The 25,284-nt window shown below is 42.3% G+C and overlaps 1 protein-coding gene across 3 annotated transcripts in view; it reads right to left on the bottom strand.

Moving 5' to 3' along the window:
• Bmper (BMP binding endothelial regulator) overlaps window positions 1-25,284 on the bottom strand; it is a 258,564-nt gene that overhangs the window by 62,041 nt on the left and 171,239 nt on the right. For all 3 annotated transcript variants that reach the window (XM_052754938.1, XM_052754927.1, XM_052754931.1), the window contains one exon: window positions 19,578-19,914. In XM_052754938.1, coding sequence (XP_052610898.1) covers window positions 19,578-19,914 — 337 coding nt within the window. The remainder of the gene's footprint in view (window positions 1-19,577; window positions 19,915-25,284) is intronic.

Genomic DNA, 25,284 nt, shown 5'->3' with positions numbered 1-25,284 from the left:
GTATACCTTTTTTACTTTTTACAAAAGTAATATATAATCACTTTACTTCATTATTAACCAATTATTAGACATGGATAATTGACCATTTACCTAGAAAATAAGTCAATGAATATAATAATATAATTTTCTCAGCACTTTCTCAATAAAATTGCTGATCTTGGATGTGAGGGGATGGAGAGATGAGTGGGATGGGGATATATGATTTGAAATCTACAAAGAATCAATAAAAAGTCTACAAAGAGTTTTTAAAAAAGTTTTGCTCTCGTGAGTAGTTGGTCCCTAGCTACACCAGAGGCCCTTCTGTATTCAAATGGTGGGAACAGATCGGCATCCCTGTACTGACTTACCAAGTCAGAGGGAAAAGGAGACTCAGCTTTAGAACCTCACATAGACCAAGAGCAAAGTGCTGGAGCTTCAGAGAATACAAAAGTATCCCCACCTTCTTAACTTTTGCATATACCATATGGATTTAACCTTTATCAACTTGATTGGGAAATAGAGTCCAGGATGACTGTCAGACACAGCCAACTCCTAGAGCAGCAGGGGGCCAGTGTGCCTTCTTGGGGAGCGCATGGTGTTGCCAGAGTGCCAATGGATTTCACAAGAGGCTGTGCCTGTCCGTGTGGTTTCACTGAGTCACAATGCTGGACTCAAAGTTCATGCCAGTGCCGGCCAGTCTGTATGTGGCCCCATGAAAGCCAGCCCATGCATGCCCGCTCTAAGGACACCCATCCCCAGGTGCTGATGATCCTGAAGAGTGTTGGCATCCTACTGGCCATCTCAATTTTTCCAAAGGGCAGGCTGAAACCACAGGCACAGGCCTGTCTTCATGAAAGCAAGTCCTCAGCGGCACCACAGCCAGTGCAAGTGACCTCTTCAGGCGTTCTGTCTGGGATTTACAAGAGAAACCTCATGTAGCCTCATGAGAACCGAGCTGGTAAAGATGTTATCTTTCCTTCACAAAGAAAACTATGCAGATTCAGAGGGGCTAGAGCCCTTACCCGTGACTACTGTCACTTATTCCCTAACTTGTTCCAGAAAGGATTTAAGTAAGCTTACAGAGTGACACGCACAGTGGAATAAAATGCCATTCAGGGAGTGAGAAAAACAGGAAAGATAAAAATGAAACCAGGTTTGAGATTAATATTTAAAAATAAAAGCCATGCCCTAAAGTTGTGTACCGTCAATAGAAATGGGTCACAGACTCGGCCCTGAGTTGTCCGATAAACACAGGGAAAATAGGAAAAGTGTTGCCTGTGGTTTAAAGTTCCAGACCTTTTCTCATAAAGGAGGACCCTGGATCCTGTTTGTGGACCTTTAATACTTACCTTACACCCAATTTCTGATAACATCTCATACTCCATCTATGAGGAGCAAGAGGAGGAACCAAAGGCAATAAGATAGACGCTAATACAAAGAATCAAGGTATCAAACAGAAGCTTCCTGCCCAACAAGAGGTCCTGAGGAAAGACAAGCCTGGATGCAGTTGGTACTCCAACGTTAACCTCAAGTTATATAAAGGGATAATGATGCTCATATTACTCTTGAAGAAAACAAAGGATATCGACACCAAGCAGGTTAAAATGTATCAAAAATCCTTTCTTTCCCCATACCCTGAATTGTACTCTTAAAGATAATAAATCAAGATGGATGATTTCTTTCCTCGGCCCCTGACCTGCACAACCTGGCAGAGACAGGTCCAATATTCTTTAAGGTGGGACCTATCTAGTCCATCTTGGAGAACTAGTTATCCCTTCCACACCTCTGCTTCAGTTCAGTCCCATCAGTTAGAGCAATTTATGAAGAACACATTGCAGAAATGCTAATCCACTCCAAAGTAATGTCTGTTTTTGTTTTATTTTGTTTTAGGGCAAGTATCAATTTCTGCACAAGATAGGAAGTTCTTCCAGATGGTCCAGAAATGACCATGTATAATAAAAGAAAAACACTTCTTCAAGTGTGCACACCAGAAGGCCCAGGGCATTCAGAAGGCAAGCTCCACACCAAGTGGTTTCACATTTCAGTGAGTGAAATACTAATGATAAACTAGCTTGACAAGCACTCATCCTGTGCCAGGATCGGTGAGGGCCCAACATACGGAGTGCCAAATGGGACCAAAAGCCACATGGCAATGTGCTAGCCCCTCTCACTGTCTCTGCTTCCACCTGGGCATCCATCCAAGGCTTCTTGAATTCACCAGCCCATTGCATTTACTTGTAGGTAGAGGAACTCAGAAGGTGACTAGCCAGTACTTGACAGCTCTGCGACACCACACTCCCCATTATTTTCTGCAAATACCAGCTGTAGAAAATTCCCCACGGGGACTTTAACTGTGTCCTAACCAGCTCTCCTCATACTGACAATGCCCACTGACTGTCTTCTTCTTATTTGCTTAAGTCAAATAATTCAAATTCAACTGCCTTTGTCCCTACCTGTCACATACCCCAGATCCCCCATTGTGCTTCTAGGAGCTAGAGATAACCCCACTTCCCATTTTTAGCTAGGATTTCCTCAAAGAACTTTGTATCTCTTGTTTGGTCCATGGCAGTCATGCCTACCATAGTAGATACTTATCTGAAAGTTGTGGGAAGGTGAATGAAGCCATGAGTTCTTCTGAAGCATAGCAAAGTGAGACACGTAAAACCTGTATGGTTGTGGGGGAGAATCTGGAACATCCCTGGCCTCACTCTCCCCTAGAGAACTGGACCAGTTTTCCCTGCCACCCCAGACACTCCAGCCTCATGGGAGACTGGAGCCCCACATCCTTGTTGGTGCCTCAAGTAACGCTACAGTGAAATGGGAAAGTTACTACTTGTGCAGGCCTCATTATTATAGATTTGCAGGGCTTTCCACCTGCAAATAATGGAAATAAATGAAGTTACACCACACTGCTGCCTGCTTACCAAGAAGTAATCAAGCCCTTCTCTAAGTAGCCAAGAGAGATGCTACAAAATAATTAGTGTTTTGTGTACCATGATGACACTCATTCAACTCTGTGTTCAAAAGTCTCTTCTAATTGCATCTCAAAGGTATTTTTCCGAGAAGGAACATGGTAAGGTTCTAGAATGTTTATACTTAAAATAAATTCAAAGTTAAAATTATAAAATCAAATCAAAATTGTACTTAATCTTGGGATGGGAAGGTCAGGTAAAGGATGACTAATCTTGCCCAAAGAGTCTAGTCTCTGGAATATCTTGCTTGACAATGACATTTTCTAGCCAAGGCTTTTGATAGCCAGATAGGTTAATAATAGAATTTAGATGGGAGAGTGAAGCTATGGAGAGTTTCACCTTCCAGAGGAATCAGAGAAAGGGGCACCGTGTTAGACTTCCAGGGAACCAACAGGGCGGATTCTTCCCATGGCCTAAGTGGAGAAGAATAAATGACAAGCAGAAAACACCCTAAGATTTGAAGTGAAAATGGGAAAAGGCTCAAAGACAATAACCAAGCAGAAGCAATGTAACTTTATGTGAAGAAAACTGACTGGTACCAAGGTGGAAGGCCAGTTGTCACATCCAGGGCACATTGTTGTGCTACTAAATAAAATATGGGACTAATTTGAAGTCCTAAAAACAACCAGGAAAGGCCCGAAACATCCATGGGTGAAATTATTGCATAAATCGTGAGGTCGGACTGAAAGAGACGTGGACTTGAAAGTCCAGGTGACACTGAAGTAAACCGGAAGCAGGCACTGAGGTTCAGAGGCACAGTGCTGGAGAGTTTTATGTCAACTTAACACAAGCTAGAACCATTTGAAAGAAAGGAACCTAAATTGAGAAAAAAGTCTCCATGAGATCTGGCTGTAGGGCATTTTCTTAATCAGTGATTGATGGGGGAGGACCCAGCCCATTGTGGGCGGTGCCATCCCTGGGCTGGTGGTCCTGGGTTCTGTATGAAAACAGGCTGAGCAAGCCAAGGGAAGCAAGCCAGTAAGCAGCACCCCTCCATGGTCTCTGCATCAGCTCCTGCCTCCAGGAGCCTCCCTGTTTAAATTTCTTGTCTTGACTTTCTTGATGATGAACAGTGATATGGAAGTTTAAGTCAAATTGGCCCTTTCCTCTCAAGTTGCTTTTGGTCACAGTTTTCTATCACAGCAACAGGAAGCAGACTAGAACAGAGGCAGAGGCTGTGCTCACTGGGAGCACCACTGGCCCTCAAAAGATGGGAAGTGTACTTAGACTGTGTGTGATAAATGAGACTGAAGATCCAGACCTTGAATACAGGCAACAGAAGTCCCAGCAGAAAAGATGGAGATGCAGAAGGAAGGCATGTTGAGAGAGCAGCCCTTCTAAGGGTGGTCCTGTGTGAAAAATCAAAGTGTAGAAAAGGAAAGATTCTCAGAGAACCTAAAATTCAGGACTGAGAAAAAAAAATAGTTGTGTGTGTGTGTGTGTGTGTGTGTGTGTGTGTGTGTGTGTGTGTGTGTGTGTTAAATGACAAACACCATCAGGAACTCTCAGCTTGAGAGGAAGCATTCACAGGGGCCATGGCTGACTTCTGATCTCTACCTTCAGCTAAAAATCTATGCAACAAACAAATGAGGGTAAACCTAGGAGGCAGGAGCGAAGACATGGACCAGAGTCTGGGTCTGTATTCTCTATTTGGTAGTCTAGGCTGGGTGGTGGGCCTGGGCTGGGGGGTAGGAAGGAATATTTGGGAAAGCCCTAATATCAGAGAAAACATTTTGAATTTTTAAGCTGGATTTCTAAAAGTGAAATTGGTAGTTTGAACAAGCAGGTATCTAGTGCCACCTGGTGTCAGCATACCTTAATCCCAGAGTCAGTGTAACAAACTTGCTGGAAAAGCTGAGTCAGGGAAAGCAAAGACAGAATTATCATGCCATATTTTAGAGTGAGAATGCCGTTTAGCTCAGAACTCCAATTCCAGTGGCGGCTCTCAACAGTCATTGCAAGAGTACCGAAAATGTCCCAAGCATGCGCTTCTCTGATGTAATGGGAATTGACTTGGTTTTAAGTGTAGAGTATAGTAGGTAGCTTGATATAATTTTTACAAACAAATATGAAGTCCTTTTTCCTTACGTGTATATCCCCTTTTATTTTACTGTGAGTAGTTATTTTCATTCATTGTGAAAAACAGCTTGGGTCATTCATGAGGCTTGTGGTTGCACCTGAAAGGAAGCCACTGGCAGCCTCATGACACCAGTACAGCTGTCACACTGTCTTTTTCATATTCCATATTCTCCTCCAAGACCTTGCACCTTCTATCTCTCAGCACCTCACTGGAAAGGGACACACATGTGGGTCTTCTGGTGTAACTCAACTCCTCACAGTTGTAAAAAGCACAGTATGGAGGAAGCAAAGAACATTTCTTAGTCTGGGAATCCCTAGAGAGTACCCCAACATGAACGTGCAAACAAAGCCTGTAGACACTGGGCTTCTCTCAGCCAACCTCCTTCCCCAAGGGACTCCACCTATTGGTGTGGATCCAGCAAGTCTTAGTTAGGGTTTCTATCACTGTAAAGAGACACTACGACCTAGGCAACTCTTTTTTGTTTGTTTGTTGTTTTGTTTTTAGAGACAGGGTTTCTCTGTGTGGTCCCAGCTGTCCTGGAACTCATGCTATAGACTAGGCTGGTCTCGAACTCACTGAGATCTACCTGACTCTGCCTCTAGAGTGCTGGGATTAAAGGCCTGCTCCACCACTGCCCAGCTACCAAGGCAACTCTTATAAAGGAAAACATTTAATTGGGGCTGGCTTACAGTTTCAGAGGTTTAGTCCATTATCATCTTGGCAGAAAACATGACTGCATACAGGCAGACTGGAGAAGTGGTGCTGGAGAAGGAGCTGAGAGTTCTACATCTTGATCCACAGACAGCAGTGGCAATTATGTGTCACATTGAGTGTTGCTTTAGCAAAGGAGAAAACAAAGCCCACCCCCACAGTGATGCACTTCCTCAAACAAAGCCACACCTTCTAATAGTACCCCTCCCTATGGGGGCCATTTTCTTTCAAATCACCAAATAGCTTCCCATTAGTTCATCCCTGGTGCTCCTTTTAGCCCATTTCTATTCCTTTGTGACGCCTGCTGACGCTGAGACACTTTCTCCCTCCAGGATCCACAGTGGCTACACTAGGTTTGGACTCAGTATGCACAAAGACTAGAAGACACATTCAACAAAGACAAGACCAGATATCCACACCAAGAAGTACTTCAAACATTATAACTCCAGCTGCCTAGACCCCAGAACAAAACCACAATCATCAACAGCCAAGATAATATGCTTCCTCCAGAAGCCAGTAACTCTACTGCAGTAGGTCCTGGAAAAATCAATTTAGCTGACTCACAACACAAGGACTTCAAAACAGCAATTACAAATATGTTCAAGGACCTTAAAGAAGATATGAATAAATCCCTTAACGAGATCTGTGAAAAAACAGCAAACGGTTGAATGCTACAATAAAAACAATTTAAGACTTTAACAAACAGAATCACAAAAAAAACCTAAACTGAAATAAAACTGGAAATGAAAAAATTAGGATGTCAAGCAAAAAACCTTAAAGATAAGCCTCACCAACAGATTAAAAGATATGGAAAGGAGAATCTCAGGTCTTGAAGACAAGGTACAAGAAATGGATAGTTCAGTCAAAGAAAATGTTAAAGCAAAAAAAATCCAGGCACAATACTTCCAGGAAATCTGGGACACCATGGAAAGGCCAAACCTACAAATAATATGTATAGAGGAAGGAGAAGAAATCCGGGTCAAAGGAACAGAAAGTGTTTTTAACAAAATCATAAGAGAAAATGTCTCTAAATATAAAGAGATACCTATCAAGGTGAGAGAAGCATACAAAATACTATGTAAAAGGGCCCAGGAAAGCAATTCTCCATGACACATAATAATCAAAACACTAAATGTGCAGAACAAAGAGGATATTAAAAGCTGCAAGGGAAAAGTCACATATAAAGACAGGCCTATTAGAATAACATCTAACATCTCAATGGAGAATCTGAAAGCCTGAAGGGTTTGTATAGTTGTTCTAGAAGATCTGAGAGACCACGGATACCAGCCCAGACAACTACACCCAGCCAAACTTTCAATCACAATCGATGAAGAAAGAAAAATATCCCATAATAAAAACATATTTAATAAACTTCTATTCACTAATCTAGCTCTACAAAAGGCATTTGAAGGAAAGCTTCAGTCTGAAGAGAAGGTTAACTATACCCAAGAAGACACAAGGAATAAATAGTCCCAGAACAGTCAGTCAAAGGAGATAGATGGGGATATACAACAATAAAATAATAGTAGTCAACAAACACGGAGTAACCCTAGATATTAGTGGCCCTATTTCCCTAATATATAGGCAAAGACTAACAGATTGGATTAGAAAATAAAATATATTTTTCTGCTGCATCCAAGAAACACACTTCACCATCAAGGATGGCCATCACCTCAGAGTAGAAGGATAGAAAGGGATATTCCAAGCCAATGGAACCAAGAAGGAAGCAGGAAGAGCTAAAAATAGACTTCAAATGAAAACTAATCAGAAGTTACAGAGAAGGGCATTACATACTAACCAAAAGAAAATCCATCAAGAAAGTATTACAATTCTAAACATTAATGCACCAAACCCAAGGAAAAAGAGAAACACTGCTACAGCTAACGTCACATAGGGACTCTTCCATGACGACAGTGGGTGTCTTCAATACCCCACTTTCACCAAAAGACAAGTTATCCCGACAAAGACCAAATAGAGGTGCTGGAGTTAAATAACATCATAAATCAAACAGAGCGAATGGATATCTGCAGAACACTCCGCTCCAAAACGAAAGAATATAGTTCCTTCTCAGGAGCTCTTGGAATATTCTCCAAAATTGACCACATATTGGGATACAAAGCAAGTCTCAACCAATTTAAGAAAATTGAAATAAAAAACAAAAGATTGCATCCTATCTGACCATCAGAGATAAAAGCTGGATATCAACAACAGAAAAGGCAAAAAGTATGCAAACTCATGCAAACTGAACAATTCACTACCAAATGAAAATTGTGTGAAGACAGAACTCAAGAAGGAAATTAAAACCTTTGAAAAATGAAAGAAAACAAAATACAGCATACCCAAATCTATAGGACACAGTGAAAGTGGTTGGTTCTAAAGGCAACTTCACAGCACTAACTGACTACATAAAAAAATCCAGAGAGAGCCGGGCGGTGGTGGTGCTCACCTTTAATCCCAGCACTTGGGAGGCAGAGGCAGGTGGATCTCTGTGAGTTCGAGGCCCGCCTGGGCTACAGAGTGAGTTCCAGGAAAGGTGCAAAGCTACACAGAGAAACCCTGTCTCAAAAAAACAAACAAACAAAAAATCCAGAGAGACTTCATATTAGTAACTTAAGGGAACAGGTGAAAGTTCCAGAAAACAAGAAGAAATAATGTCCAAAAGCAGTAGATGGAAAGAAATAATCAAACTTGGGGCAGAAATCAATAAAACAGAACCAAAAACAGCAGTACATAGAATCAATGAAACGAGATTGACAAACTCTTAGCCAAATTAACCTAAAGATGGAGAGAGAAGATCCAAATTCATACCAACAGAGATGAAAAGGGAGATACTACAACAGGTACTGAGGAAATTCAGAGAATCATAAAGACAGACTTTAAGTTTCTCTTTCTACCAAACTGCAAAACCTAAAAGAAGTAGATGAGTTTCTTGATACATCTGACATACCAAAATCAAATTAAGGTGAAATAAGCAATTCCACCAATAACCCCCAGTGAAATAGAAGCAATATCTGAAAGTCTCCCAACCAAAAAGATCCTGGGACCAAAACGCTTCAACACAGAATTCTACCAGACCTTCAAAAAAGTGTTAATTCTAATACCTATCAAATGATTCTACAAAATAGGAACTGAGGGGAACACTGCCTAATTCTTTTTATGAGACAACAATCACCCTGATACCTAGACCACAACCAAGATAGACACAGAAAAATTTCCCTTATGAGCACAGATGCAAAAATTCTCAATAAAATACTTGCAAAGTGAACCCAAGGACACACCAAAAAAAAAATTATCCACCATGATTGAGTAGGCTTTATCCCAGAGATACAGTGATGGTTCAACATATGCAAATGAATAAATGTAATTTATTACTTAGACAGATTAAATGACAAAAACCACATGATCATCTCATTAGATGCAGAAAAGGCCTTTGATAAAAAATTTTTTGAATTAAAAATTTTTTTTTCATTTTACATACCAACCCCAGTTCCCCTCCCTCCCCTCCTTCCATTCTCCTCTCCCATTCCATGCCCCATCCATTCTTCAGAGCAGGTAAGGCCTCCCTTGGGTAGTCAACAAAGTCTGGCATACCAAGTTGAGGCAGGGTCTATCCCCTTCCCCCTGCATCAAGGCTGAGCAAGGTATCCTACCATAGGGAATGGGCTCCAGAAAGCCAGTTCATGTACCTGGGATAAGTCCTGGTCCCACCTCCAGGGGCCCCACAAACAGATCAAGCCACACAACTGTCACCCACATTCAGAGGGCCTATTTCGGTCCCATGCAGGCTCCCCAGCTGTATTTGACAAAATTTAGCATACCTTTATGATACAAATCTTGGAGAGACTAGGGATACAAGGGACATGCCTCAACATAATAAAGATGATTGACAGCAAGCCACAGCCAACATCAACCTAAACAGAGAGAAACTCAAAGCATTTCCACTAAAATCTGGAACAAGACAAGGATTTCCACCCTCTCTATACCTATTCAATATAGTACTTAAAGTCTTAGCTGGAGCAGCAAGACAACTGAAGGCCATCAAATGGACACAAATAAGAAAGAAGTCAAAGTACCTTTATTTACAGATGATACGATTTTATACATAGAAGACCCTAAAGTCTCAACCAGGAAACTTACACAACTGATAAACACATTTATCCAAGTAGTAAGATACATAATTAAAAGACAAAAAAATTCAATAGCTTTTCTATATGCAAATGACAGAGTGAGAAAGAAATCAGGGAAATAGTACTTTTCAGAAGTACTCCAAAAATATGCTTTTAACCAAGCAAGTGAAAGACTAAATAAATAAATACTTTAAGACACTGAAGAAAAAAATTGAAGAAGATACCAAGATGGAAAGATGTTCCATGCTCAAAGATGAGTAGGATTAATATTGTGAATATGGCCATCCTACCAAAAGCAACCTACAGATTTAATGCAGTTCCCATCAAAATTCCAATGTAATTCCACAAAAATTACAATGCTCAACTTCATACGGAAACAAACACAGAGAGACAGAGAGATAAGACAGAAGAGACTGAGAGACAGAGACAAAACAATCCCGAATAATAAAAGAACTACTGTGAGTATCACCATCCCAGATTTCAAGTTGTATTACAGAGCTAGAGTAATGAATATAGTATGATAGTGGCATAAAAACACATTGGCCAATGGAATCATATTGAAGTGCACACCCAAGTTTTGACAAGACAGCATCTTCAATAATAGTGCTGCCAAATTGTAGGGCTATTTGTAGAAGAAAGAAAATAGAGTCACATCTATCATGCTGCATAAAACTCACCTCCAAATGGATTAAGGACCTGAACATAAGACCAGATCCCCTGAATCTGACAGAAAAAGCAGGTAATAGACTTGAAATCAATGGTATAGGAAAAGACTTTCTAAACAGGCATGGGCATTAAGATCAACAATTAATAAATGGAACCTCTTAGAAAGCTTTTGTATGGCAAAGAACACCATTATTCCAGTAAAGTATAAGCCTACAGAGTGGGAAAAACATTTACCAATTATACATCTAATAGAGGGTTAGTATCTAGAACATACAAAGCATTAAAAAGAAACTGAAGATTAAGAAAACAAATAACCCAATTTAAAATGGGGTACAGAACTAAACAGAATTCTCAAAAGATTAAGTACAAATGGCTGAGCAACACTTAAAGAAATGTTCAACATCCTTAGCCACCAGGGAAATGCAAATTAAAACACTTAAGAGATTTCATCTTATCCCAGTCAGAATGGCAGAGATCAACAAAACAAATGACAGGACATGCTGGCAAGGATGAGGGAAAGGGTTACACCTACCCACTGTTGGCAGGAGTGCAAACCAGTACAGCCACCATGGAAATCGGTGTGTGGTTCCTCAGAAAGCTGGACAGTAATTGACTTTGAAATCCAGCTATCCCACTCTTGAGCATATACCCAGTGGACTCTACATCCTACTACAGAGACACTTGCTCATCCATGTTTGTTGCTGCCTTATTCACAATAGCCAGAAATTTGAAACAGCCTAGATGTCCATCAACTGATGGATGGATGGATGAACAATGAAAATGTGGTGCATTTACACAATAGAATATTATTCAGCTGTGAAGAAAAATGAAATTCACAGATAAATGGATGAAGTTAGAAACAGTCATCCTGAGGGAGGTAACCTAGACCCCAAGAGACAAATATGCTATATATTCTCTAATATGTGGATGCTAGCATTTAGCTTTTGATATGTGTGCTACAATCAAAATAATCAGAGTTTGGATATATAATAAAGCACCAAGGATAAGAAAGGTATCTCCCAACAGGAAATAAAATACAGTGTCATGGAAAGATAAAGGAGAAACTAGAATCAGAGGATTACATGGAGGAGGGGAAATGAGGGTAAAGTAGGGAATATGGGTAAATAAGGCCTCTAGAAAAACTATATGGAAATCGACTACTGTAGAAGCTTCCTAAATTATATACATACATGAAAGCAATTTAGATGAAGCCACCATATAATGGGGGAGACAGTGCCCCAGCTAGACATCTTATACCACCAAGTAAAACCTCCAGTGCCAGGAATGGTTTCCATCTTGTTGAGTCATTCTCCAAAGGGGTCCTGTGGAACCACCCAAACATCCTAGCTATTGCCAAGGTTGCTCTTTACATCCTAATGGTAAGACCCTAAGTGCTAAAGACAACATTTACTTATGCCATTGAGCATAGAGAAGTCCAGCTGCTGTCTAGCTAGTGGCTTCACCCCAACTGACTAACATACATGGTGTTGGAAGAAATTCTATACACTGCCAGAGGAGAAAGGTCATCATCAATACTACCCAGCTACGAACCCTACAACCTATAACAGCAACCTGACTGCAAGATATCCTCATCTGGTAGTGGCACAAATGTTATGGGAATAACTGATCTTTTTTAAAATTGTACTTAGGGCCGGCCCACTCCATGAGATGGAACCCATACCTGACACCACTAAAGTACCAAAGACTAAAAAGGTCATGGGCCTAGGGGTAAACCTACCACTGTTCTTCTGCTAAAGGGACATGGCAACAAGTGTTTCCTAATGACACGCTGCTATGTGGTGTTTGAATGAGACTGGCCCCAATAGGCTCATACATTTGCAAGCTTAGTCCCCTTTGGTGAACTGTTTGTATAGGATTAGAAGAATTAGGAGGTGTGGCCTTGTTGGAAGAGGTGTGTCACTGGGGGTGAACTTTGAGATTTAAAAAGCCTATGCAAGACCCAATGTCACTCTTTCTGCCTGCTGCCTGAGGATCAGGATGTAGCCTCAGTTACTGTTCCAGCATCATACCTAACTTCATGTCACCACAGTCTCCACCATGATGATAATGGATTAACCCTCTAAAACTGTAAGCAAGCTCCCAATTAAATGCTTTATTATATGAGTTGACTTGGTCATGATGTTTCTTCACACCAAGAGAACAATGACTAAGACATTCTGTACCCATGATCAGTGCCTCACTCAGTTCCTATCAGGGAAGCTTCTTCTTATAGTAGTTGGAAATTAACAGAGACCCACAGGACAATGTACAAACAGTGAGAGACTGAAAATTCAGTACCAAATGGGATTTCTTCATCAAACCTACCCTGCCTCAAGACTCGGGGATCTGTGCAGAAGAGGAGGTAAAAGGATTGAAAAAGCCAGAGGTAGTGGATTACTCCAAGGAAGCAGTGTCTTCCCAACACAACAGGACTGATGTACACTTCAACTCAGATTATGGCAGCATGCCCAAAACCTGGACAAGTTCAAGCCAGACAAAATCCTAGCACTAAAAAGGGGAAGTAGATACAGAGTCCCACTCACAACCAGGAAGCTGTTTACAAGTGACACCTGCTAGAAAAGGAAAACCCTGTTTTCCCCAATGCAGTTCATTGGGTATATCAACCACATCCCAGGGAAGGCCCTACACTCAGGAGTAGTTGGCCAACACAGAAAATGCTCTTGTTTCAGTTGGGTTCTTTTGGCATTTTAAAAGAACTATTGTTTGTTTGTTTTGATTTTTATTCTGAGAGAGAAAGCATAAAGTTGAATGGGTATGGAGGTGAGAAGGATCTGGGAAGAGTGTGGGGAGGAAAATTGATCAAAAAATATTTTAAATAATTTTTTAAAGGCTTGTGCATTGGGAACCATGCCCACTAAGGATGATGCAGGGATGTTGTGGCCTCTAAATGTCTGGGTTCCACTGTACTTCACTTCCATATCTTGACTTCTCTATATCGGAATGTGATCCTACCCTGACTTCAGGGTCCTGTACACAACACTAGGGGGTGTTGTCTTTTCCCAGATTTGCCCATCCTGGCTGCCAATCTGCCTTCTGACCTATATTCCCAGGCTGCTTGGGCTGGGTCTCTCTAGGAAACTCAGTTGTGGTGGGGAGAGGAGTTGATGTTGGCTGCTAAACATCATGAGGAGCAGCTGTGAGAGGCAGAGGTGCTTTCGCTTCTTGCACTTCTCATTTGGCATCTGGGGCACAAAGAGAAGCAGCATGAGACTGAGGGAGACGTGAGGGAACAAGACATAGCTGCCTCCCCACTTTGCAAAGAGGAGGCTTATGTGTGAATCCAAATATAATTCAGACCAGTTGTCACCTCTCTGAACTCTACAAGCCTTAAAACTACAAGAATGTTTCAACACACCCCGGCAAAGAATAATGCAAAACATTACTACATGTGACTATTTAATTTAAGGAAAATGCAAGTGGGAAAGTTAAGACTTAAGACACATGTCAACACTCTCAGCATTTTTACATAATTTGATACTAATCATTTTGTGCCCAAACATATTCTACTAGTTATTTAAAGAAACTTTCTATGATTACAAGGGATTTGATCATATCTCAAAATTCTACATCAAATTATCCCAGAGGTAAACTGATGTGTGAATAAAAACAAAAATTAGCAAACTCTTAAGTTTCTGAAAGGATAAAAAAGTAAGCATTGATTGGTATGCATTTATCTTTTATTCTTCTATAAAGTGGTAATTTTCAAATGTTTAGACAACAGTTTATTAGCAAAGATACTGAATTAGGTAAAAGACCAAAATGAAATAGGTTACAAATCCTAGACTTTTCAAAATTAAATAATTCAGAGAAATCAAATTTATTTTGACTTTATAGAAAAAATTATCACATATAGGATTTGCCTTATGGAAAGTGTCATGAACTTAAGAACACTCAGAAGAGGAAACACCGTGAGAAATACACTTCACTCTGTCACAAACACATAGATGTGTGTTTATGCTCGCATGCGTGCGTGTATGTGTCTGTGTGAAAGAGAGAGAGAAACAATACTTTCTTCTTCATCAGTAAAGAACAGATACTTCTTTGAAGGATGAGAAAAAAATAAAATTCCAACATAATTTATGCTAATGGTACCTTCTGATATCAAGGCAACAGTTCCTCATCCTATAAGAATTCAATAGCAGTATCACAACCATGATTCTGAGCACCCACTCAGGATGGTTTCAGAAATCCACCTGTGCTTTCAAGTACACGAGGCAAGACTTGGCAGCTGTGGGATGCCATGTGATTGCTGTTTTTGTCTCCCTTCCACAACAAAAGTCGTCGTACAACAATGGCCGTGCCATCTTGGCTAATACTTCCTTTAGCGTCGTGAAAGGGAAACAGCTCATTTTCAAATGGTTCATTTTCAAATGGTTCAAGGTTTGGCCCGCAAGAACCTAAGAAATCAGGTCTCTCTGATGGGGTCAGGAACTGCCAGCGATTAGAGTTAAAGAACTGACTGGGGCTCAGGAAGGTCCCCACTGAAGACCAGGAACAGAGGATGGGGACACACAATGGGCTTGGGCAATCTGCCTGCCACATGCCAGGGCCATCCTGCCCAGTGCCTTCACTCCTCAGAACAGTGATGACCTTCCAGTGTCAGATGGGACATGTGCAGTTCTGTTGGCTTCACAGTGGTCACAGCTAGAAAGTGACAGCCTTCTGACTGGCTCCAGCTTGTTCTCACCACGTGAGCAGCTTCTCCTCGGTTTCCTGCTTCAGAAAGTCTACTCGCGAACCCTGCAATTGCGCATCTCCAGAGCAACACAGAGTAACCGCCTTTCTATGTGGGATGTCATTTCTGTTCTTCTAAGAAAGGAGAAAAACTCAGGACCTCTCCAATACTGTCCCTCCCACTTCAGTATGAGGGAGGACACACCCCTCTGCTGTGGAGTCAGGGTGGTGGCTGGCAGAATTGTCTAGATCTCTCCTCCAAAGTGTTCCTGTCATTTCCAGAGAAGAGAAGAAGACCAGAGGCCACTCTACACCATACCATGCCACTGACAGGCAGAACGCAAGCCAATTCCCCACCACATCCCACCTTAGTACGCATGCGCAAAGGACTCAAGAGTATTTCTAACTCTGTCCGGGCTCAGGACATCAAGCCTCTGAAATGAACACTATGTACCATGCTGCTATAGCTGCTGGACAGAAGGGGGCAACCACCTGGCCACTGAAGGAGTCAATTCCTTCTGGTTTTGTGCATTGAATTAGTTTCCTGGGATACGTGCCAAAGCTGAGTTATTCTCCTGCTAAACTCAAAAGACTTAGCACTAATTAAATCACCAGAGGCAAAAGACATGGGAATTTGGAGGAAAAAAAATCTCCACATCCCTATTCTCTGATTTTCGTTTTCAGTGAAATCCTTTGAAGAGATAGGCAGATGAGGCCAAAGAATAGTACAGCCACTCCATCTTGCTTTCAGCAGAGAGAAGAGCCCAATCCAAGTCCTCAACTAGAGCAGGAGTGCTTCCAAAGGGGGCCCTTTTCATGTTTGCCTTCTAATTGATAGTAGAGGAAATGGTGGCAGCCAACAGTTAGAGCACCTCCAGCATTTTGGTTCAAAACCTCATTAAACATGAATGGCGGTTCTTATTGTCCCAACTTCACAGATAGATAAAGTAAGGCTTGTAGAGTAAGGCTGAACCGCCTGGTGGTCCTGAAAGCTACGAGTCCACAGTACAGATACTCTTAATTACTATGTTCTCCCCAGTCCCACCAGACATGAAGATTCCAAATAAAGTCTGGGTCATCCAGGTGGTTAACTCATCCACAACCTCCAATTAGGACTCAGTGGGAAAGGGGTGGAGCCAATGTCGGGGGCAAAACAAGGTGCGGGGAATAAGGGAACCCAGGGGGTTCAAATTACAACAGGAAAATGGCTGAAAAAGCTGGCTGTATGACTAAAGCCAAAGGCTTTGGCAGATACAGCCAGGCTTGGGGATCCGTGATGACAGGGACAGTCTTTTTCCATCCCACTTTGAGTTGTCTTTATAGAACTTTATCTTTTATGTCCAAAGATCAAATTAAAATAAAAAGATCACATTTAATGAGAGCTAAGGGAAATAAAGTGGTGGCAATTAAAGAGTAAAAATAACCTCTCTGTGGTTGCAGACCACAGGAGTTTCCTAGTTTTAAGAGCCACAGGCAAATCACTTAAACAAGGCCTTTTGGGCTGCATTCCTCTCATGTTTCCTCCCACACCCATGGTGGTTAAAGTTATAGGCAGCCATGGCTCTTGAACTCCTGGAATTGTGTAGTAACCAGAAGTGCAACAGGCCAAACTCATCAACTTACAAACGCAACTTTGTCGCAAGGAAGTCAAATGCAGGACCCCCTGCAGGGAATCAATCGCCGGGTGTTAACAGGGTCAAAAGACAGAATCCCTAATCTTTATGAGATCCTCTCCTTTCTTCGACCTCAAATCTGTTTTCTGCTGTCCTCTGACTTGGGACATGAAGTCTCATAGTTGATCAACGTCCAGGGAATTCTCACTCAGCTCCTTATTTTTCCACGTGCAGATTGGATCTGGACTAGTCCATGAAGAACATGTGAATTGTTTTGTTTCTCAGACCTAGCATAATTCAGCTCCCTCAAACGCGAAACAGAAGCCAGGCTAATCTGAGATCCCCTTTCAGTCAGTGCCTGTCCTCAACAGGCTGGCTGTCAGGCAGTCCTGAGTCTTCAGGTCCAACTAAATACTGAAAACATCTGCGGCTTAGAGACAGCTTCCCAGAACACCTGCAGACACACAAACAGAACTGCCCAGAGAAGACAGAATTTACCAGTTCCTGACAAGATGAGTTACTGAGCAAAAAGAAGTGGGGGTGATCACCCTACAATTTAAAGCCTTACCCCACATCCAGTGGAGGACTAATATCCAAAATGCATAAAGAACTCAAGAAACTCAGTGTCAACAAACCAAACAATAGAACTAAAAAATGGGGTATGGACCTAAACAGAGGTTTTTTTTTTTTTTTGGTTTTTCAAGACAGGGTTTCTCCGTGTAGTTTTGGTGCCTGTCCAGGCTGGTCTTGAACTCACAGAGGTCCACCTGGCTCTGCCTCCCAAGTGCTGGGATTAAAGGCATGTGCCACTACTGCCCGGCTGAGAATTCTTAATAGAAGAATCTCAAATGGTGGAGAAACATTGAATGTTTAACATCCTTAGCCATCAGGGAAATGCAAATCAAAACTACTTGGAGATTCCATCTTCTACTTGTCAGAATGGTTAAAAAGATCAGTAAGTAACACAAGTGACAGCTCGTGCTGATCAGGATATGGAGCAAAGGGAGCATGCTCTGTTTTTTTGTGGGAGTGCAAACTTGTACAGCCACTGTAGAAATCAATAGGGCAGTTCCTCAGAAAATTGGTAATCGATCTACCTCAAGACCCAGCTACACCACTCTTGGATATATACCCGAGATACTCCATCTTACCACAGGGACACTTGCTTGATTATGTGCATAGTGGCTTTATTCGTAATAACCAGAAACTGGAAACAACCTGCATGTTCCTCAACTGAAGAAATGGATACAGGAAATGTGGTACATTTACACAATGGAATATTACTCAGCTGTTTTTTAAAAAATTACAGCATGAAGTTTGAAGGCAAATGGATGGAACTAGAAAAAAAATTATCCTGAGTGAGGCAACCCAGACCCAAAAATACAAAAATGATATGTAGTCACTTTTAAGTGGATATAAGTTGTTAAGTACAGGATAATCATGCTACAATCCACAGACCCAGAGAGGCTAAGTGATAAAGAGCGCTCTAGGGGGATGCATGGATATCTCTGGGAAGGGGATCAGAGGCAGCTGGGGATGGGAACTGGAGGGATCAAGTGGAGGAGGAAAGAGAGTATAGGGGAGGGACAGCTGGAATTGGGGGAGGGGAGGGCAGCAATGTGGAAGCCTAGTGCAGTGGAAACTTCCTGGAATCTAGGAGGGTGACCCTAGCAAAGACCCCTAGTAATAGAGGATATGGAGCCTGAACTGGACATCTTCTGTAACCAGGCAAGGCTTCCAGGGGTGGGACTGGGACACCAACCCAGCCACAGGTCCTTTGACCTACAACCTGGCCTGCCTGTAAGATGTGCTAGGACAATGGTGGCCCAGAGATTATGGCCAACCAATGACTGATCTAATTTGAGGCCCATGCCACAAGAGGGACCCCATACCCAACACTGCCTAGATGGCCAGGAGTTGTAAGTTGGATAACACAGAGACCTAGGGCAAAACCAAACATGACTGCCTCCCCCTCAAAAACAAACAAACAAACAAACAAACAAAAACAAAAAAAAACAATTAAATGATTCCTAATTATACTGTGCTACACTCATAGATCAATGCCTAGCCCAATTGTCATCAAAGAGGCTTCCTCTAGCAGCTGATGGGAACAGATGCAGAGAACCAGCTAAACATTAGGCAGAGCTCCAGGAGCCCTGCAGAAGAGGGGGAAGAGGGAGATTATAGGAGCCAGGGGGTCGAGGACATCACAAGAACACAGCCCACAGAATCAACTAAGCAGGGCTCATAGGGGCTCCCAGAGACTGATGCAACAATCAGAGAGTCCGCATGGGTCTGCACGAGGTCCTCTGCATCCATGTTATAGTTCTTAGCTTGGGGTTTTTGTGGGACTCCTAACAGTGTGAATGGGGTGTCTCTGACTTTTTTTGCCTGTTTGGGGGACCCTTTTCCTCCTACTGGGTTCCTTCATCCAGCCTTGATATAAGGGGTTTTTTTTACCTAGTCATATTGCATCTTGTTATGACATGTTCAGTTGATATCCCTGGAAGGCCTGCTCTTTTCTGAAGGGAAGCAGAAAAGCAGTAGATCTGGGGGAGACGGGAGGTGGGGAGGACTGGAAAGAGTGGAGGGAGGGAAAAGTCTTCGGTCAGGAAGTACTGTATGAGAGAAGAATAAGTAAAAGAAAAATAAAAAGTCATGACACACTTGGTTCCCAGGTCAAGCATACTCTCAGTCTACAATCCAAACCTGTCTGTCAGCCCAGTAAATTTACCTGTAAAAGGTGGTATAGTCTACTGTTGAGTGGCAGGTCTGAAACTCCCAGGACTTGAGTTTCTGGCATTCTCGATGGGCTCTGAGCTTGACCTTCACTGTGCCTTGACATAGCTCAGGCACTGGTTTTCTCTGTGGTCTGTTGCAGAATTCATTGGACTCTGCCCTCCATGACTCGGCAAAGTCATCCACATCGAACTTGAAGTTTCCATCTCCACCAATCAGGTCATCACGTTTATGTCCATTGTAGTTACCACAAAGACCACAGAGCTTGCCCTTGAGATGAGGGGCAGCCATAACCTCCACAAAACTGTCTCCATCCCAGGATATCTCCAAACCTAGAAGATAAGAGGACAGGAGGATCACCCACCACAGAATGTCTCAACAACTCCCCACCCACCCTGGAACACCCCAACAATTTGCCACCCACTCCCCACCCCACTCCGGAACATCCCAACAATTCCCAAAGGTATGCATCTTTACCCAGTTCATATGCTATCAGCCTTCAGGGAGCAACCCTAGCTACTGTCCAGACTCTTAATTGCCTTTTAATCTCACCACATTCAATCTTACATAAATTAAATAAATGATTTCATTTGGAGAGTTTAGGATTTACCAACTGTACAAAATTTCCCTTTGTAATTCTTCTATACTTAGAGTCTGACCTCCACAGAAAATTAATGTCACTACTGTATTCTAGAGTTTATTTTTAATTTTTCCTAAAATAGTAGTGCTTGTCCAAACCGTGTCTTTGCTTCTGCAATGATGACTATAATATGGAAATGCAAAGAAATAAGCATGGTACTCCTAATGTCTTCATCTCTTTATCCAAATACTCTACATAATTATTCCTTTAAATATCAAGGGAAATTTCCTAAGCTGTGCTATAATGAGAATATTAAAGGAATACATATATAAGCTGTGCCTAAATATTCTTCAGAAGATGACACTTGACTCCATGAAAGCATCCACTCCTTGTCATGTGACTCCTGAGACACAGACCACCAACAGACAATATTCTGGAGGTGAATGGTCAAGAGCCCATTTACTTCAGTGCCTCAGTCCCTGGGATGTGCACAAGGTTCAATATCTGAGGAGGTACGGGGGACTAGCAGGATGCAGGCAAAATTTCCTCTTGCGTAGGTACCATCAGACCAGTGCTTCCTTCCTTGCTCACAAAAAAAAAAAGTCTTTTCTTAGTTTTGTTGAACTGGGGAGAACATTCAAATATGTGTGTGAAAATATGCAACTTTTACCAGAAATGCTAGGCTAGGTTTTGAGGACCATCTTTAGCCAATGATACCTCTGAGTGAACTTATGACACATGTAGGAAAGTCGGGCTGTATTACAGTGGCATGGTACAGAGAAGTCTCACTAGAAAGTCAAGAAGAAGCAACATCAGATCCACCCTGATATTGTATGTGAAGCTACCGCCCTCAAGAGAAAGGAGAATTATACGTGAAAAGCCACTGAAGCTCTGGCATAAAGAAAATGACTAAGCTTTTCTACTTTTCTAAGTGCACATTGACACCATTTCACCTTACTAATCTCCTGCAGGGCCCGAGCCCCAGAGTGACTACTGAAGAGCCACCATAGCATGAACTCCAGAAAGTCTCAACAACACATTTATATGGATGTCTGCCCTGGACATCTTCATTACTGTCTGCTAAGGGCAGCAGTCTGAGAGGAAGCTTTCTAAACAGGAGAGCCCCTGTCCCTCCTGATTCTCTCACTCACAGGCTCTTTGGCTCCTAATAAAAGTAAGCTTTTGTTTTGCTTGTTCTGAGCCTCCAGAAAGAGGAGAAGTGACTTTTTTCCTCTCTTTGTTCCTGAATTGCCAACTAGGCAGATAAGTAAATGTTCAGAGTTTGGGAATGAAATGAGGATGAGTCTGAGGGAGGGAAGGAAAGAAGGGAGGGAGGGAAGGAGGGAGGGAGGGAGGGAGGGAGGGAGGGAGGAAGGAAGGAAGGAGGGAAGGAAGGGTAAAAGAGAATTGGTCTTGTTGGGATATGAAGTTTCCACAAGGCCATGCCTGCAGGGTAACAGAGGAGACATGAGACAGCCGTCCAGAGCAAGGACTCTAACCCAGAAGTTCCTAGGTAGAAACATGGTCACGGGAGAAAGAAGGTTAGCTGAATGGCTTTCCCATGAGAAAGCCACACAGATGCCACAAAATAGTTACTTTATGGAGAGCTATTGGTAAAATAAACCAGTGGCCCCAAGCAGAGATTCTTAAGGAAAAAAAAATAAACAGGAAGAAAAAAAAAAACCCAAAGAAACCACTCTGTGCTAAATGGGAAGACTAGAGCATTCTAAATCCAAGGCAAATGGCTGAAAAGCTTCTTGGTTAGGAGAAAACGCCGAGTTCAGAGGAACAATTGAATAGATTTGGAAAAGAAAGAATAAAAGGAGGCCATAGGATAAGAGTCTCAGGAGGAATTTGGTGAAGAGGGCCAGTGAGGGCACCAGGTAGCACAGACGGGACATAGGGATGGGACACCCACACAGCACCTTGCATGTGGTCCTGTGTGAGACATGGTGCCAACCATGAGAGCCATAGCCTTAGTATGTCCATTTCTGCGTGTTCCACCATCTGGGTACCTGGCTCACAGAATAGACTCGGTAAATGAAGGAATCAACCCCGTTGATGCTAATGCATTGATTCTGTAAAGCCAACTAAATTCTGAGTTTCACGCTAGTTAAGACACTGAAATAACTGTTTTGAAAGAAGGCAAACACAGTATAAAATGATTTGTAGTATGCTCTCCAAGGTGCAGAAGAAACCTGACCTCACAAGCCTGCAGCCGGGCAGTTACTCAGCAAGAAAAATGAGGGGAGAAAATCAATTCCATCCCAAGTCCAACTGTCAGAGCACAATTCCAAAGATTTTCCATGTTGCGAAATTTTCCAAACTGCAAATCTCTTTCTTAGACAGCAGGCAAACACTGCTCTTCTAAGTACCACAAATAGTGAAGAATTTACACCCAAGGGGGTCCAGTGTCACCACTGACAATGATAAAATAACTCTGAACCTTCGGGCAACTTAGTCCTGTGGATTCAACGGTGGAGAACAAGCTTATCACTGTGTTCTCTCTCCGCAGGGGCCTAGTGCTCTGCACATGCCTGCAGATGTGTAGACGACTCGCTGTGTCTTTAGTAAACTCTCCTCAAAATTCATGACATCTCATTCATAAAACATGGTCCCCAAAGTGTTCATCTTTCTTCGTTGCTAGCACATTGAGATTATCCCTGACCGGTGCCAGGCTTCATACAGGGGGAAGTGAATTTTCTCCTACAGATGTCTTCGTTGTGCTATCACTTATATCTGTGTCTGTGTGAATTCTTTTACCCTTTATGAGAGTAAATCCTTATGAGACAGGGTTAGGATAGGCTAGAAGCTAATACGCTGGCATTGAAGGACTGGCTTTTCTAGACATGCCTTTAAATAGGGATCTCAGGAGAGGAAAACACTACGAAAGGGCTTAAGGGGCAGGATGACTCCCCCAGTTCTCTGCAGGAGAAACTGGGTAGAAACAGCTAAAGCTGAAGCATATGTGCCATCTGGGCCTGTGAGCAGCGGCCGCATCCCTTCCCCTTTAGGAAGGGTCTTCCAGTTCCCCTTCTCGCCAATGGGTGTTCCCCATGCTGCTTTTTGTACTGTTTTGGTTTCTGGTTACTGATGCTTTCACTATAGCCCACTTAAAGAGAGTCATATATATTTCCATGATGAGGTATAAAACTAGATGGTTTTTCTGTTCAGCTTTAATACCAGGATACATAGAGTTCAAGGAGTGTACAGCTGTACAAAAAAAATAATTAAAAGCATGTTCCTCATGTACAGACACTCTCAGGTATATCTGATGTAACTCAGGGAGAGCTGATGAGGTAAACTGATAACAGAAAAAAGTCTACATTTACATCATTGGCTAAGAACTCAGTTGGCACAGGGTGTGTGGTGAGGGTGAGCAAGGCTGCTAAGAGCGGTCATTATCAGGCAGCAACAGCCAGATTCGGCCACACTGCCACCACGTGGGCAACTCAGCCAAATCCCATCATCAAGGGCTAAGTCTCTAAACCACAAAGACAAAAGTAGCGGCCTCTCTTCCTCCCTGTCCTCCAGCTGCAGGCCTGGGGTGGGCTGCTGTTTTGAAGACAGTAGTACCCTTTGATGGATCTAGCTTGTGAAAGAAAGCAAAACTCAGAGGAAGATGAACACTCGAAGGACATGCCATGTTATTTGAAGTAGACAATCAATAGGTGATAAAAATGAAAATATCCCTAAGGGGTAGTTCCGACCGAGATGGCTAGACCAGAGTGGAAACACTGTTGTCTGGAAATCCAGTCACTTCCTTCAAAGCGAAGTGCAAAGGAAGTTTAGTGCTCAGGAATATAAGCTCTTCTGCAGGAAGCAGGCTTGTGTGAGTCGTGCACCTCAGACAATCACTTAGCTGGGTGTGAGGGGTGCCACACAAATTACTTGCATCACGGAAAGAGAGATGGAAAAATAAAAGAAATTGGAAGATTGAGCTCAAGGCCCAGAGTAGTAAAATTCACTAATCTGATTATGGTATTTATGAGCTATCATTATTTTCTTAGCAGCCCCATCCATCCTTTTGCTCAGTTTTACAACATGGAATCGTACAAAGAACATACTTATTCCATAAGGTTTTGCCAGCTGTCCATGGAACAGTGTTGAATGTCCTAGGCTGTTAGTAATCTTCCAGTACTTCTTTGAGAGCTGGGCCATGACTGACTAATAATTTCCATATCAGTGCGATCCATTGTGTCTCACTGGCTTGCAAACAGATAGGCAGGATGCTTCTAATTACTTCTGTGTAATAACAGCCCATTTTGGACATACTTTACAGGGAGCCCGGATGTCGGCTCCTTTAAAGGAAAGAGCTGGGGTCTGAGTTTTAGAGTGCCATGTCACTTAGAAATGAGAAGAGCTGTCTAGATTTTCTGAGTAGGCCTAAGTCCCTTAGTTGAATGAGTAGAGTACTTCAAACCTAAGAGGTAAGGGACTTTTTCTTCTTTGCTGAATGTCCCTATACATTAACACTTAGTACCATCTCACTGAAATGATGTCTCAGTACCTAAAAGCTTCTAGACTCCATGATGGCATCTTGCCCTACTTAGGTAAGCTGGCATTTTATAGGTTTAAGCCAATTTATCAAAATATATATAACAATTACAATGGTTCTTAAATAACAGCAACAACAACAACAACAACAACAAAAACGCTAAATAAACTAGAACTCAGTTGATGCCTTTCCATTATTAAATTCTCATCAGTGAGAAAGCAAAGAGAAAAGAAAAGGTTCACCTATTCTTTAAAGTACTATGCTTGAAGAATTGGCATATACCAGGAGACCTCACAATGCAATATCCAACTACTGTCATGCATTAACCAAAGGTGGTATGCCAGGAACCACACAGACGAGGCAGTGGTGCAAATGAGCTGAACTTGTTCTCTGAGGATGATAAAGAACAAACTAGATTCTGCTTCCAACACCTAACATGCCAGGGTTTGACCATGTAGACCACTGGCCACTAAGAACAGCTTGATGATGGAGTGCGAGTGCTCGGCACAGTGGGCCTGAGGCTACTGCAGAGAAAAGGCCTCAGCCATCATCTCTATACTGCCAAGGTCCAGCTGGAGGAAACTCTTTCAAAGCCAGCCTTGAAGTGTCCTGTAGCAGAAATGA

This window comes from Peromyscus californicus, unplaced genomic scaffold, assembly GCF_007827085.1.
Source record: "Peromyscus californicus insignis strain IS unplaced genomic scaffold, ASM782708v3 Scaffold_11__1_contigs__length_118956290, whole genome shotgun sequence".
Classification (NCBI taxonomy): domain Eukaryota; kingdom Metazoa; phylum Chordata; class Mammalia; order Rodentia; family Cricetidae; genus Peromyscus; species Peromyscus californicus.
The sequence above is the reverse complement of the archived record's forward strand: the minus strand, read 5'-3'. Positions and strand labels throughout refer to the sequence as shown.